Raw genomic sequence first — 12,183 nt, forward strand, 5'->3', positions numbered from 1 at the left:
TGGGGAGTAAGCTGACAAGTGTGGGTTAGGCTGGTGTTGCACGCAGCAGTTGTTGAATCAAAGCCAGAAGTGGAATAGGAAGTATCATTTATTCACAATGGAAAAGTATGGGCTATAAATAGTTATTTGAAAAAACTCAGGCACTCACGATTTTTCACAACTTTTAGATGGTAAAAGGCAAACGTCCATCCTAGCAGAGGTCTTAAACACTAGTTGGGAGCCATCAGGGTCTGACGTGATGTTTCAGGGCACCGCCCCCTTGCAGGGGTCTTACACACTAGTTGGGAGCCATCAGGGTCTGACTTGATGTTTCAGGGGACCGCCCCCTTGCAGGGGTCTTACACACTAGTTGAAAGCCATCAGGGTCTGACGCGATGTTTCGGGGGCTGTGAAAAAACTGCAGAATGTACAGAATAAACCGATAAGAAAAAGAATTCACCTAATCTTGAGTGCCTGAGTTTTTTCAAAGAACTATTTATAGCCCATACTTTTCCATTGTGAATATAGCTTTTCGTGGAGTCGGTGAATTTTTATATATATAAAATCATATCATTTTTTTTATTTATTTTTTTTTTAAACTGGTTCCAGAAAGTTAAACAGATTTTTAAATGTACTTCTCTTAAATCTTAAGTACTGGAAGTGTTATTAGCTGCTGTATACTACAGAGCAAGTTGAGTTATTTTCTGTCTGACCACGGTGCTCTCTGCTGACACCTCTGTCCATGTCGGGAACTGTACAGAGCAGAAGAGGTTTGCTATGGGGATTTTCTCCTACTCTGGACAGTTTCTGACAGACAGAGGTGTCAGCAGAGAGCACTGTGGTCAGACAAAAAAGAACTCCTGAGAAGAACTTCCTCTAGAGTATACAGCAGCTAAGTACTGTAAGGATAAAGTAATTTTATAAATCTTTTTAACTTTCTGGAGCCTGTTGCTAAGAAAAAAGATTGTTTTCCGACAGAGTACTCCTTTTTTTTAACGACTTGGACTTCTCCAGATTTAGTTTTGTCTTTTTAAAACTTTAGGGGAGCCAGTCCTGCTAGGCTAGGTCAGAGTAAAAGATATAAGGTTTCGGGGAACTGCGTCCCCTTTTTCAATGGTGGAGGTTCAGGAAGACTGTACCATTGAAAAAGGGGACGCAGTTCCCCCGAAATGCGTCTGGTGTTAAGACGACCCTGAACATCATCTGAGACAATCATTACCGCATTGCCAGTCCTCACCTACTCTCTCACCTGCTCCCCGTGCCGTCTGGGTAGAGAGGATACCTCCAGCGTTGCCATATGCTGCTACCACCGCTAGGCTTCACAGCCCTGCCACACGCCGCTTCCCAGCCATCATCTCCGAGCCCAGCACTGAATCCTATCACCCCTCCTACATTTCTCCAGTGCCGCCGGGACAGAGGGACGTGTATCCGGATCGCAACCACAGCCGCACACAGTAGCCGGTAAGAGGCATTAAGTGCCTGAACTGTATAGCGATTGCCCTCTTGCATTCAGTCCCCGTGCCGTCGGGGTAGAGGGGGGCATCGCCTGTATCTCTGCACCTAAAAACGTTTATAGTGGGCCCCAATCTGGGAGGCTCCAGAGCTACCAAAAATTTGCCTTATTGGATTATCAACTTTTTTGCTATGCACTTTCATCTGGATTAATCCTGGCTCTTATAATATGACTTTACAGTATAACTAAACAGATACTGTTTGCACTGTCCCATTGCCCCACTTTCATTGTCTCATTGTCCAATTAGTGAAGTGCAATACCACTGTGCATATTTTATATTTTTAGCATTTTATACCATTGTAACCATTTTATCTAGTGACCAGTCTGCGACAAGGGCCCTGCCACAGACCTCACATCATTTTCTAAATAAATGTCATTATTTTATGCTATTTTAGACATGGTTTTTCTTTTTTCTCTTTCTCCTAATTTTTGACCTTATACCTTTTTACTCTGACCTAGCCTAGCAGGACTGCCTCCCCTTTTTACACTATTAGTACTCTTTCTTGACACATGGGTATGTGCAACGCAGTATCCTCGGTATAGGTTTTCTCTTTTTTTTACGTTGAGCTCCCACATATAATTTTTTTTTATTTTTTATATATTTTCAATCCTTTTTAAAACTTTAACTGGAGTGTTTGAGCTAAACCCAGAAAAGCTCCTGCAGGCACCATTTAGCATAAGCACTGGGGTACATCCTGTGCAAGCATTTAACGTATCCGTAGACCTCCATACCAGACAGGCCATAGGTGAAATGTTTTTGTGGATTGAATAGCAGCGGCTTCCTTTTCATTTAGCGCGATCCCATAACAAATGTAATAAGAAAACAAATGTGCATTTTATCTTAAAGGGGTAGTCCTGTGGAAAACTTTTTTTTTTTTTTTTTAATCAACTGGTGCCAGAAAGTTACAGATTTGTAAATCACTTCTATTAAAAAATCTTAATCCTTCCAGTACTTTTTAGGGGCTGTATACTAAAGAGAAATCCAAAAAAGAAATGTATTTTCTCTGATGTCATGACCACAGTGCTCTCTGCTGACCTCTGCTGTCCATTTTAGGAACTGTCCAGAGCAGCATATGTTAGCTATGGAGATTTTCTCCTGCACTTGACAGTTCCTAAAAGCTGAAACACGGATGTGTTAACCAATGGCTGCGCAATGTTGCCAGGATTGTTAAGATTGCTCTGCAATTGGTGAACTGATGGTGTCATGGTTTTGGCTGCATGCATTCAACAGCGTGTTGGCTTAATGCGCCAAAGAGTTAAAGCCTTTTTTACGGTTCACCAGAAATTCTTTCCTAACTAGCAGTATGTTGTTGGTATTTAGTCCATAGATGATGACTTTATAGGGTACAGTGAGCAGAATATTTACATGGTTCATGTAAGCCTGAATTATGCTCCTACATTAGTATGGTGTTTGCCCTGCCCTGTGTGAGCTGCAATTAGCGCTCTCAGAACTAATAGATACATTTTGATGTAGAAAGACTGCACCGTGAAAGAGGTTTTACTGACTCACTAGTACTAAAAGATAACCTTTTAATAAAAATCAATGAAAGCAAATTACATCCCACTAATATAGTTTGACTTGAAAATTGATAATCAGTGGGTTAAATATACCGCTATAAAACTACATAGACTACAAATGATACATATCAACAATGATACTATAATCTGTGTCTAGTTCCTAAGCAAAAGACACTCCATTCCCCCCTCCTCTCTGATCCCACCAGGGGGGGCATCTCTCTTCCTTTCCCTCTTATCTGGTTGATTATATGATGGGACCAGAGTGCATGACTTCAAAGGAGATGTAAACACACAGCCAGACCCCCAGTAAACTGCAATACACAAAAAAACAAAGGATACACCGTCTGAATGACCCCTCACCGCCCAGGTCTTAGTTTATACATAGATGCAACTATAAAACACATGTATGTTTCCATATTCAGGCCTTGGGCCTTACAACCCCTCTCTCCATTCTATGCAAGACTAATCTATTAAGATAGTAATGCAGTGTTTGCTCGAACCTATTGACTCCAAACACTGAGCAGTCTTCAATATTTTCACTTGTCACTTTGAACTGAAGATAATGGGGCATCCGGTCTGAACTGTGCTGAAGCAGTCATGCACGTGATGACATTGAACTTGCAGAAAGCAAAGGCTAGATACAGGATCTATTCCTGGTTATGTTATCTCTCCTGAGAGGAGCAAAAAAATGGTCTTGACAGCTGCTTATTGCATAATACATCCTTCTGAAAACATGAGGATAGATATAGATAGAGAATATATATATATATATATATATATATATTCTCTATTATATCTCTCTATCTTTTCTCTCTAACGTGTTAACTAGTAAGACATGCAGAAAACCTGCAAAGGCCTCAACCACATGCTTTGTGAAAAATCTGCAGCAGACATTGACCTGTTGTGTGGATTTTGAATCCAACACTTGTCAATCCACTGTGGATAGTCGACATGCACAATAAATATGCAGGTTTTGCAGAATCTGTAATACTGGAATTGAAATAAATTGTCTTTAGCACCTCTTAAAATATTAACTTGAAGTACTCTGGAAGTTAAATATTGCATGCACATGCATTATTCATGTTGGTGTATACAAAAAAGACAAGGTTTAAAATTTTTATACTGTAAGAAACATGAAGTGGTTTTAGCAAATCGGTCTTGACCTACTCTTGTCTGTTGAATGCAGGTGAAAATGAAATCCTTGAAACTCTTCATAACATTGCATCAAAAAACAAGATCTGGAGGTCATATGTTGGCATGGGGTACTACAACTGTTCAGTGCCCCAAGCCATCGTGAGAAATTTGCTGGAAAATGCTGGCTGGTAAGTACTGTATGTCTTGCCCTTTTCTTTTTGTCACGAAATATGTGCAAGTGATGTAATCTTATTAGCATACAGTCCTTGCCCTGTTCAGTATTAACTCTGCTGACACCTTGTGGACAGCTTAAACAAGAAGTCCACGTCACACAGTACTGAATGCTACAACAGCCTAAGTATACAACATTTTTCATATAGATAGGCAAACAATTATGTTAAAATAAAATGGCATGTTCTGGAATTGATCTTTACACTGTTGACAGAATCTAAAGGGTGGGTAGCTTCCAAATTCCCTGGCTGCTTTAGATTTTGTTAGTGTATATAGTCTGCATACCAATTGTTGGTGTGGCCACTTTTTGAGGGGTATCAAATGACATTTTCTGGCTGACACTTCTAGGCTATACAATACAGTATTTACTTGTTTATATATTACCTGTCATAATTTCAATAAATGTTACAAAAAGTAGTAATGAGATACGTGGACATCTAAAAGGAAAAATAATAAAGCTGCCATTTCCCAATTGGAGTGTTGCTGTTCCTAATCTAGGTGGCTGTAGACTTTGTGAGGCCACAGGCAAAACTTACTGGCATCATAATAATAGTTACATCCACTGACTTACAGGAGGTGTCTCATCTTAGTGTTCTTTTCTTTTTCTTATCTCTGGCTCAAACCACCACGAAGACTTTTTCCAACAATGCCTTGTCTCCTCAGTATGTGCCAGACAAACTTCTTAGGTTCCACATATCTCCATCACATCCCTAACCTTTTTCTTACCCTTGATGGCCCAAATAATGACTCCCTGTATGCTCCGCATAGTATTAGTAAGTAAGTGGGTGGGAGGTGGTCATCTGTAATGACATCTGTCAAAGTCCCTCTCTGAAAGCGGCCCCCACCCTCCTGAGAGACACAGACCATGTGTTTTTTGCCCTGCACTGATGAGTCATGCTCTCTTTAATGCTGAGAACTGGGAAGTGTGTTTCTCAGAGCAGGAGGGTGGGTGTTGGGCTAGGTTCAGATTACGCAATTTCCGCCGGAATTTTCGCTTTGAAATTTCCGGCAGAAATTCGGCTTACTATAATGCATAGTGTAGTGAATGGTTTTCTGTTCACAAATTCACACTTCGGAATTTGTGAAGCGAAAAATCCAGATGAAAAATCCGCTAGAAAATTTCCTCCTGAAGAAAGGGGTTGCTCTTTCTTCAGGCGGAAATCCTAGCGGAACACATAGCAGTCTATAGGAGACTGTAGTGTCCGCACGGTCCTAGCACCGACTAATTCAGTTGGCGCAGGCAGAACCGGAGATTCCGTAGTCTGAACCTAGCCTCACTCTCAGTGATCTGGCTGGCTGGCAGAGCAATGATTGCTTGGAGATGTAGGCAAGGGGAGGGAGTATGGCACAGAATATCAGGCAGTCAAAGAAGAAAACAGTGGCCACAGGAGCCATGCATATCAGGCAGGATGGTTTACAGGGAACATTTGCAGGTAGTGTGGTGTCTCTTGGAGGTTTTTAAGCATATTCCTGAATATTTAAAGGTGTACTCTGGTGGAATTTTTATTATTATTTTTTTTTTTTATAGACTGTTGCCAGAAAGTAGAACGGATTTGTAAATTATGCAATAAACAAGAGAAAAGATCCAGCAATTTGCCACCGAGATGACCGAACAAGTGGAGGCACAGCGAGGGAGCAGGTGGACAGATGGATGAAACGGGAGGCTCAGAGGTGACTATCCGGTTTGTTTGGAAACAAACTGGTTGGTCGCCTCTGAGCCTCCCGTTTCATCCATCTGTCCCACCTGCTCCCTCGCTGTGCCTCCACTTGTTCGGTCATCTCAGCGGCGAGTTGCTGGATCTTTCCGTTTGTTGCATAATTTACAAATTTACACCACCACTAGACTACAATTTATTATATTGGTTGGACTGCTTTGTTTTTTACCTTTTTGAGACGTGGACCCCTATTTTGTTTTTTTGTACACGCTACTTCCACCCTTATATTTTACACAAGTGTTTTTGTTTTCCCTTTTACTACTTCTTCATTTCTTGGATTTGTAAATTACTTCTATTTAAAAAATCTTTAATTCTTCCAGTACTTATCAGCTGCTGTATGCTTCACAGGAAGTTCTTTTCTATTTGAATTTCTCTGTGGTCAATGTTGGGAACTGTCATGGACAGAGGTGTCTGCAGAGAGCACTGTGATCAGACTGAAAAGAAATTAAAAAAGAAAAGAACTTCCTCTGTAGTATACAGCAGCTGATAAGTACTGGAAGAATTCAAGATTTTTAAATAGAAGTAATTTACAAATCTATTTTACTTTCTGGCATCAGTTGATTTAAAAAAAAAAAATAATAATAATAATTTTTGTTTTCCACCGGAGTACCCCTTTTAAAGTGTGATTTTTGGCTTCCTTTAGAGAATCTGTGTGCACAATGGGCAACTATTATGCACAGAATTGTCATGCAAATAAATGACCCCAGTAACAAATATAGCCACCCTTTTTAGAAAATCATAAGCCTTTCATCTCTGGAGTCTGTTTCTTGATCTGTTGATGATCACTATTTATTTATTTATTTATTTTTTTTTTTTTTTGCAGCTGCAACCATAGCCTCCCAAACACTGCTGTTCCATTTTAGGAACTGTCCAGAGCAGCATATGTTTGCAATGGGGATTTTCTCCTACTCTGGACAGTTCTTAAAATGGACAGATGTCAGCAGAGAGCTATGTGTTCCAAAAAGAAATCCATTTTGTCTGTAGTATTCAGCAGCTAATAAGTACTGGAAGGATTAAGATTTTTTTTTAATAGAAGTAATTTACAAATCTGTTTAACTTTCTGGCACCAGTTGATTAAAAAAAAAAAAGTTTTTCACGGGAGTACCCCTTTAACCTGTTGGGGACGAAGGTCATATCCATATGCCCGTGGGAATTGCGGTGCGTGCCGGGAGTGGACCGGACCGGGGTGACTGCTGATATCAATCAGCAGGCACCCCGTGCAAATGCCCAGGGGGGTCATTAGATCCCCCCCCCCCCCCCAATGTCGACGATCGGCGCAAATCGCAAGTGAATTCACACTTGTGATTTGCGCTGATTCCGGGTCATACTGGTCTATGGTGACCCGGAAAATAAGAGGGATCGCGGTTGTCTAAGACACCTACGATCCCCCTGAAGGGATAGGAGTCAGGTGGCAGGGGTGCCACCCCTCATATCCCTGCTATTGGTGGTCTAGATGCGACCAATAGCAGATCGGGGGCAGGGGGGTCTACTTTCGTTTTCCTCGTCCTGCCCACCCACAATAGGCGGGGCAGGACGGGGGGGGGGGGGGGGACCGGCGCCAAAGATCCACTTACCGATCAGGAGGCTGCGGGCAATGGAGATCGGTGGGCAGCGATGTCGTGCGGCAGAAGAGGACGGCTCCCTGGATCCTACGGAAGTCGGTAAGTTGCCTAGCAACATCTGGAGGGCTACAGTCTGAGACCATTATACAGTGGTTTCTAACCTGTAGCCCTCCAGATGTTGCAAAACTACAAACTACAACTCCCAGCATGCCCAGACAGCTGTTTGGGCATGCTGGAATATGTAGTTTTGCAACAGTTGGAGGGCTACAGTCTGAGACAATTATACAGTGGTCTCTAAACTGTATCACTCCAGATCCTGCAAAACTACAACTCATAGCATGCCCAAAACAGCTGTTTGCTGTCTGGGCATGCTGGAATTTGGAGTGTTGCAACATCTGGAGGGTCACAGTTTGGAGATCACTGTGAAGTGGTCCATAAACTGTAGCTTTCCAGATGTTGCAAAACTGCAAATCCCAGCATGCCCAAACAGCAAACAGCTGTCTCGGCATGCTGGGAGTTGTAGTTGCGTACCTCCAGAAGTTGCATAACTACATCTCCCAGCATGCCCTTCGGCGATCAGTACATGCTGGGAGTTGTAGTTTTGCAACAGCTGGAGGCACACTGGTTGGAAAATGCTGAGTTAGGTAACAGAACCTAACTGAAGGTTTTCCAATGGCTGCGGCAAATTTTTCGTCGCAGCGCAAACTCCTAGCGGAAAACTCACCGTACGGCAGTGTTTCCAAAAACGGAGCCTCCAGCTGTTGCAAAACAACTCCCAGCATCCACTGACTGTCCAGGCATGCTGGGAGTTTAGCAACAGCTGGAGGCACCCTGTTTGGGAATCACTGGCGTAGAATACCCCTATGTCCACCCCTATGCAATCCCTAATTTAGTCCTCAAATGCGCATGGCGCTCTCTCACTTCAGAGCCCTGTCGTATTTCAAGGAAACAGTTTAGGGACACATATGTGGTATTTCTGTACTCGGGAGAAATTACACTACAATTTTTGGAGGACTTTTTCTCCGTTTTACCCCTTATGAAAAGGTAAAGTTGGGGGTTACACCAGCCTGTTAGTGTAAAAAAAAAAAAAAAAAAAAAAAAAAAAAAATTTTTTACACTAACAGGCTGGTGTTGCCTCATACTTTTTATTTTCACAAGCAGTAAAAGGGGAAAAAAGACCCCCAAAATTAGTAACGCAATTTCTCCAGAGTACGGAAATACCCCATATGTGGGCGTAAAATGCTCTGCGGACGCACAACAAGGCTCAGGATTTAGAGCGCACCATGTACATTTGAGGCCTAAATTGGTGATTTGCACAGGGGTGGCTGATTTTACAGCGGTTCTGACATAAACGCAAAAAATAAATGCCCACATGTGACCCCATTTTGGAAACTACACCCCTCACGGAACGTAGCAAGGGGTATAGTGAGCCTGCAGGTGTTTGACGAATTTTCATTAAAACTGGATGGGAAAATGAAGAGAATTTTTTTTTTCACTAAAATGCTGGGGTTACCCTAAATGTTTCATGTTTACAAGGGGGAAAGAGGAAAAAGCCCCCCCAAAATTTGTAACCCCATTTCTTGAGTAAGAACATACTCCATATGTGGATGTAAAGTGCTCTGCGGGCAAACTACAATGCTCAGAAGAGAAGGAGCGCCATTGGGATTTTGAAGAGAAAATTTGTCCGGAATTGAAGGCCATGTGTGTTTACAAAGCCCCCATAGTGCCAGAACAATGGACCCCCCCCCCCCCACATGTGACCCCATTTTGGAAACTACACCACTCACGTTATGTAATAAGGGGTGCAGTGAGCATTTACGCCCCACAGGTGTCTGACAGATTTTTGGAACAGTGTAATTTTTCATTTGCACAGCCCACTGTTCCAAAAATCTGTCAAACGCCAGTGGGGTGTAAATACTCACTGCACCCCTTATTAAACTGTGAGGGGTGTAGTTTCCAAAATGGGGTCACATGTGGGGGTCCACTGTTCTGGCACCACGGGGGGCTTTGTAAATGCACATGGCTCCTGACTACCATTCCAAACTAATTCTCTTTCCAAAAGCTCAAAGCGCTCCTTCTCTTCTGAGCATTGCAGTTCGCCGGCAGAGCATTTTACGTCCTAACATGGGGTATTTCCATAATAAGAAGAGATGGGGTTACAAGTTTTGGGGGGCATTTTCTCCAATTACCCTTTGTAAAAATGGTAAATTTGGGGAAAAAACTGCACTTTAGTGAGAATTTTTTTTATTTTTTTCATTTACACATCCGATTTTAACGAAAAGTCGTCAAACACCTGTTAAAGCTAACTGGACCCCTTATTACATTCCTTGAGGGGTGTAGTTTCCAAAATGGTATGCCATGTGGGGTTTTCTGCTGTTCTGGCACCAAAGGGGCTTTCTAAATGTGACATGCCCCCCAAAAACCATTTCAGCAAAATTCACTTTCCAAAATCCCATTGTCGCTCCTTCCCTTCTGAGCCCTCTACTGTGCCTGCCGAACACTTGACATACACATATGAGGTATTTCCTTACTCGAGAGAAATTGGGTTAAACATTTTGGGGGGCTTTTTCTCCTATTACCACTTGTAAAAATTCAAAAACTGAGTCTACAAGTCTAAATGAAGATTTTGAATTTTCTCCTTTTGGATACTTTGAGGGGTGCAGTTTTTATAATGGGGTCATATGTGGGGTATTTCTAATAAGAATGCCCTTCAAATCTACTTCAAAACTGAACTGGTCCCTGAAAAATTCAGATTTTTGAAAATTTTGTGAAAAATTGGAAAATTGCTGCAGAACTTTGAAGCCCTCTGATGTCTTCCAAAAGTAAAAACATGTCAAATTTATGATGCAAATATAAAGTAGACACATTGTATATGTGAATCAATATGTAATTTATTTGGAATGTCTATTTTCCTTACAAGCAGATGGCTTCAAAGTTAGAAAAATGCAAACATTTTTAATTTTTCACCAAGAAATGATGCAAGTATCGACGAAAATTTACCACTACCATAAAGTAGAATATGTCACGAAAAAAACAATCTCTGAATCCAATTTATAAGTAAAAGCATCCCAGAGTTATTAATGCTTAAAGTGACAGTGGTCAGATTTGCAAAAAAATGCTCCCATCCTTAGGGTCATAATGGTCCCCAAGGGGTTAAGGCTAAGTTTCTACTTGCAATTTTTTGGGCCACGAAAAAAACGCCACAACATATTCCTGTGTCTTCGCGTGTTTTGTTTTTTATTGCACCCAAAAAATGGATGCAGTAGTGATGGAAAAAAATAAAATGTCATGAAGTGTGTGTGTGTGTGTGTGTGTGTGTGTGTGTGTATATATATATATATTATATGTGTGTATGTATGTGTATATATATATATTATATATATTTATTATTTAAATAAAAAAAAATGTTATAACAAACTTTTTGTGTGTGTTTTCAGATTTATATTTTATTTATCTATTGTCTTATATTTTATTTATTTTAGATAGTACTACTACTCCCACCATGGAACAGACTGTTCTATAATGGGAGTAGTAGTGCCTGTACTAATAGACATATCACCCCTGGTGTCAGTCGTGACACCTGATGCAATCGTCCATAATATAGCAGAGATGCAGAGCGGCTCTATACAGCGCTCTCATCTCTGCTCTGTACTCCGGCCAGTAATGTTAATAAAACATCACTCATTCATATTTTCCGCCCAGAGTGGGGATTGGCCAGATGGTTGCAGGCAATCACTGCTCTGAGGGAAATATGTATGAGTGATGTTCTATTCACATCACTGGCCGCAGTATAGTGCAGAGATGCTAGCGCTGTACAGAGCCACTCCACATCTCTACAATAGATAGGACGATCACAGCAGATGTGAGGAGTGATACCCGCTGTGATCTGTCCTTGACTGAAGGTACTACTACTACTACTCCCAACATGGGAGTACCTGCAGTTAAGGAAAGATCACAGTGGATGTCACTCCTCACACCCGCTGTGATTCTCCAGTATAATGTATAGATGCAGCCAGCCACTCTTCTATGGTCCCCTGCTCTGACGTGTGTGTGTGTGTGTGTGTGTGTATATATACCTATTCATATTTCCCACAGAGAGCTGTGATTGCCTGGAACCATCTGGCCAATCACAGCTCTCTGCGGAAAATATGAATAGGCGTGTGTGTGTGTGTGTGTGTGTATATATACGTCCGTGCAGGGGACCATAGAAGAGCGGCCGGCCGCATCTATAAATTACACAGAAGGATTGCAAAAGATTCGGATGATCCGTCAATTAGTACAGATACTACTACTACTACTACTACTACTACCACCATCATGGAACAGTGTGTTCCATGCTGGGAGTAGTAGTACTACCTAAAAAAAAATTAAAGAATAAAGAAAAAAAATACACACACTTCAATTTTATTATTGTCTGCTACATTTTTAGTGCCCTACCCGCCAACATAAATTGATCCCTGTTTTAAAAATTAACAATTATGTTTATAAAATATAAAAAGATATATTTTGTTAACATTTTTTCATTAACTTT

General features: G+C 41.4%; 1 protein-coding gene across 1 annotated transcript in view; it reads left to right on the forward strand.

Annotated features, from left to right (window-relative positions):
• Window positions 1–12,183, forward strand: part of GLDC (glycine decarboxylase) — a 75,200-nt gene that overhangs the window by 12,260 nt on the left and 50,757 nt on the right. The window contains exon 3 of the mRNA XM_056521892.1: window positions 4,197–4,332. Coding sequence (XP_056377867.1) covers window positions 4,197–4,332 — 136 coding nt within the window. The remainder of the gene's footprint in view (window positions 1–4,196; window positions 4,333–12,183) is intronic.

Source organism: Hyla sarda, chromosome 1 (genome assembly GCF_029499605.1).
Source record: "Hyla sarda isolate aHylSar1 chromosome 1, aHylSar1.hap1, whole genome shotgun sequence".
Taxonomy (NCBI): domain Eukaryota; kingdom Metazoa; phylum Chordata; class Amphibia; order Anura; family Hylidae; genus Hyla; species Hyla sarda.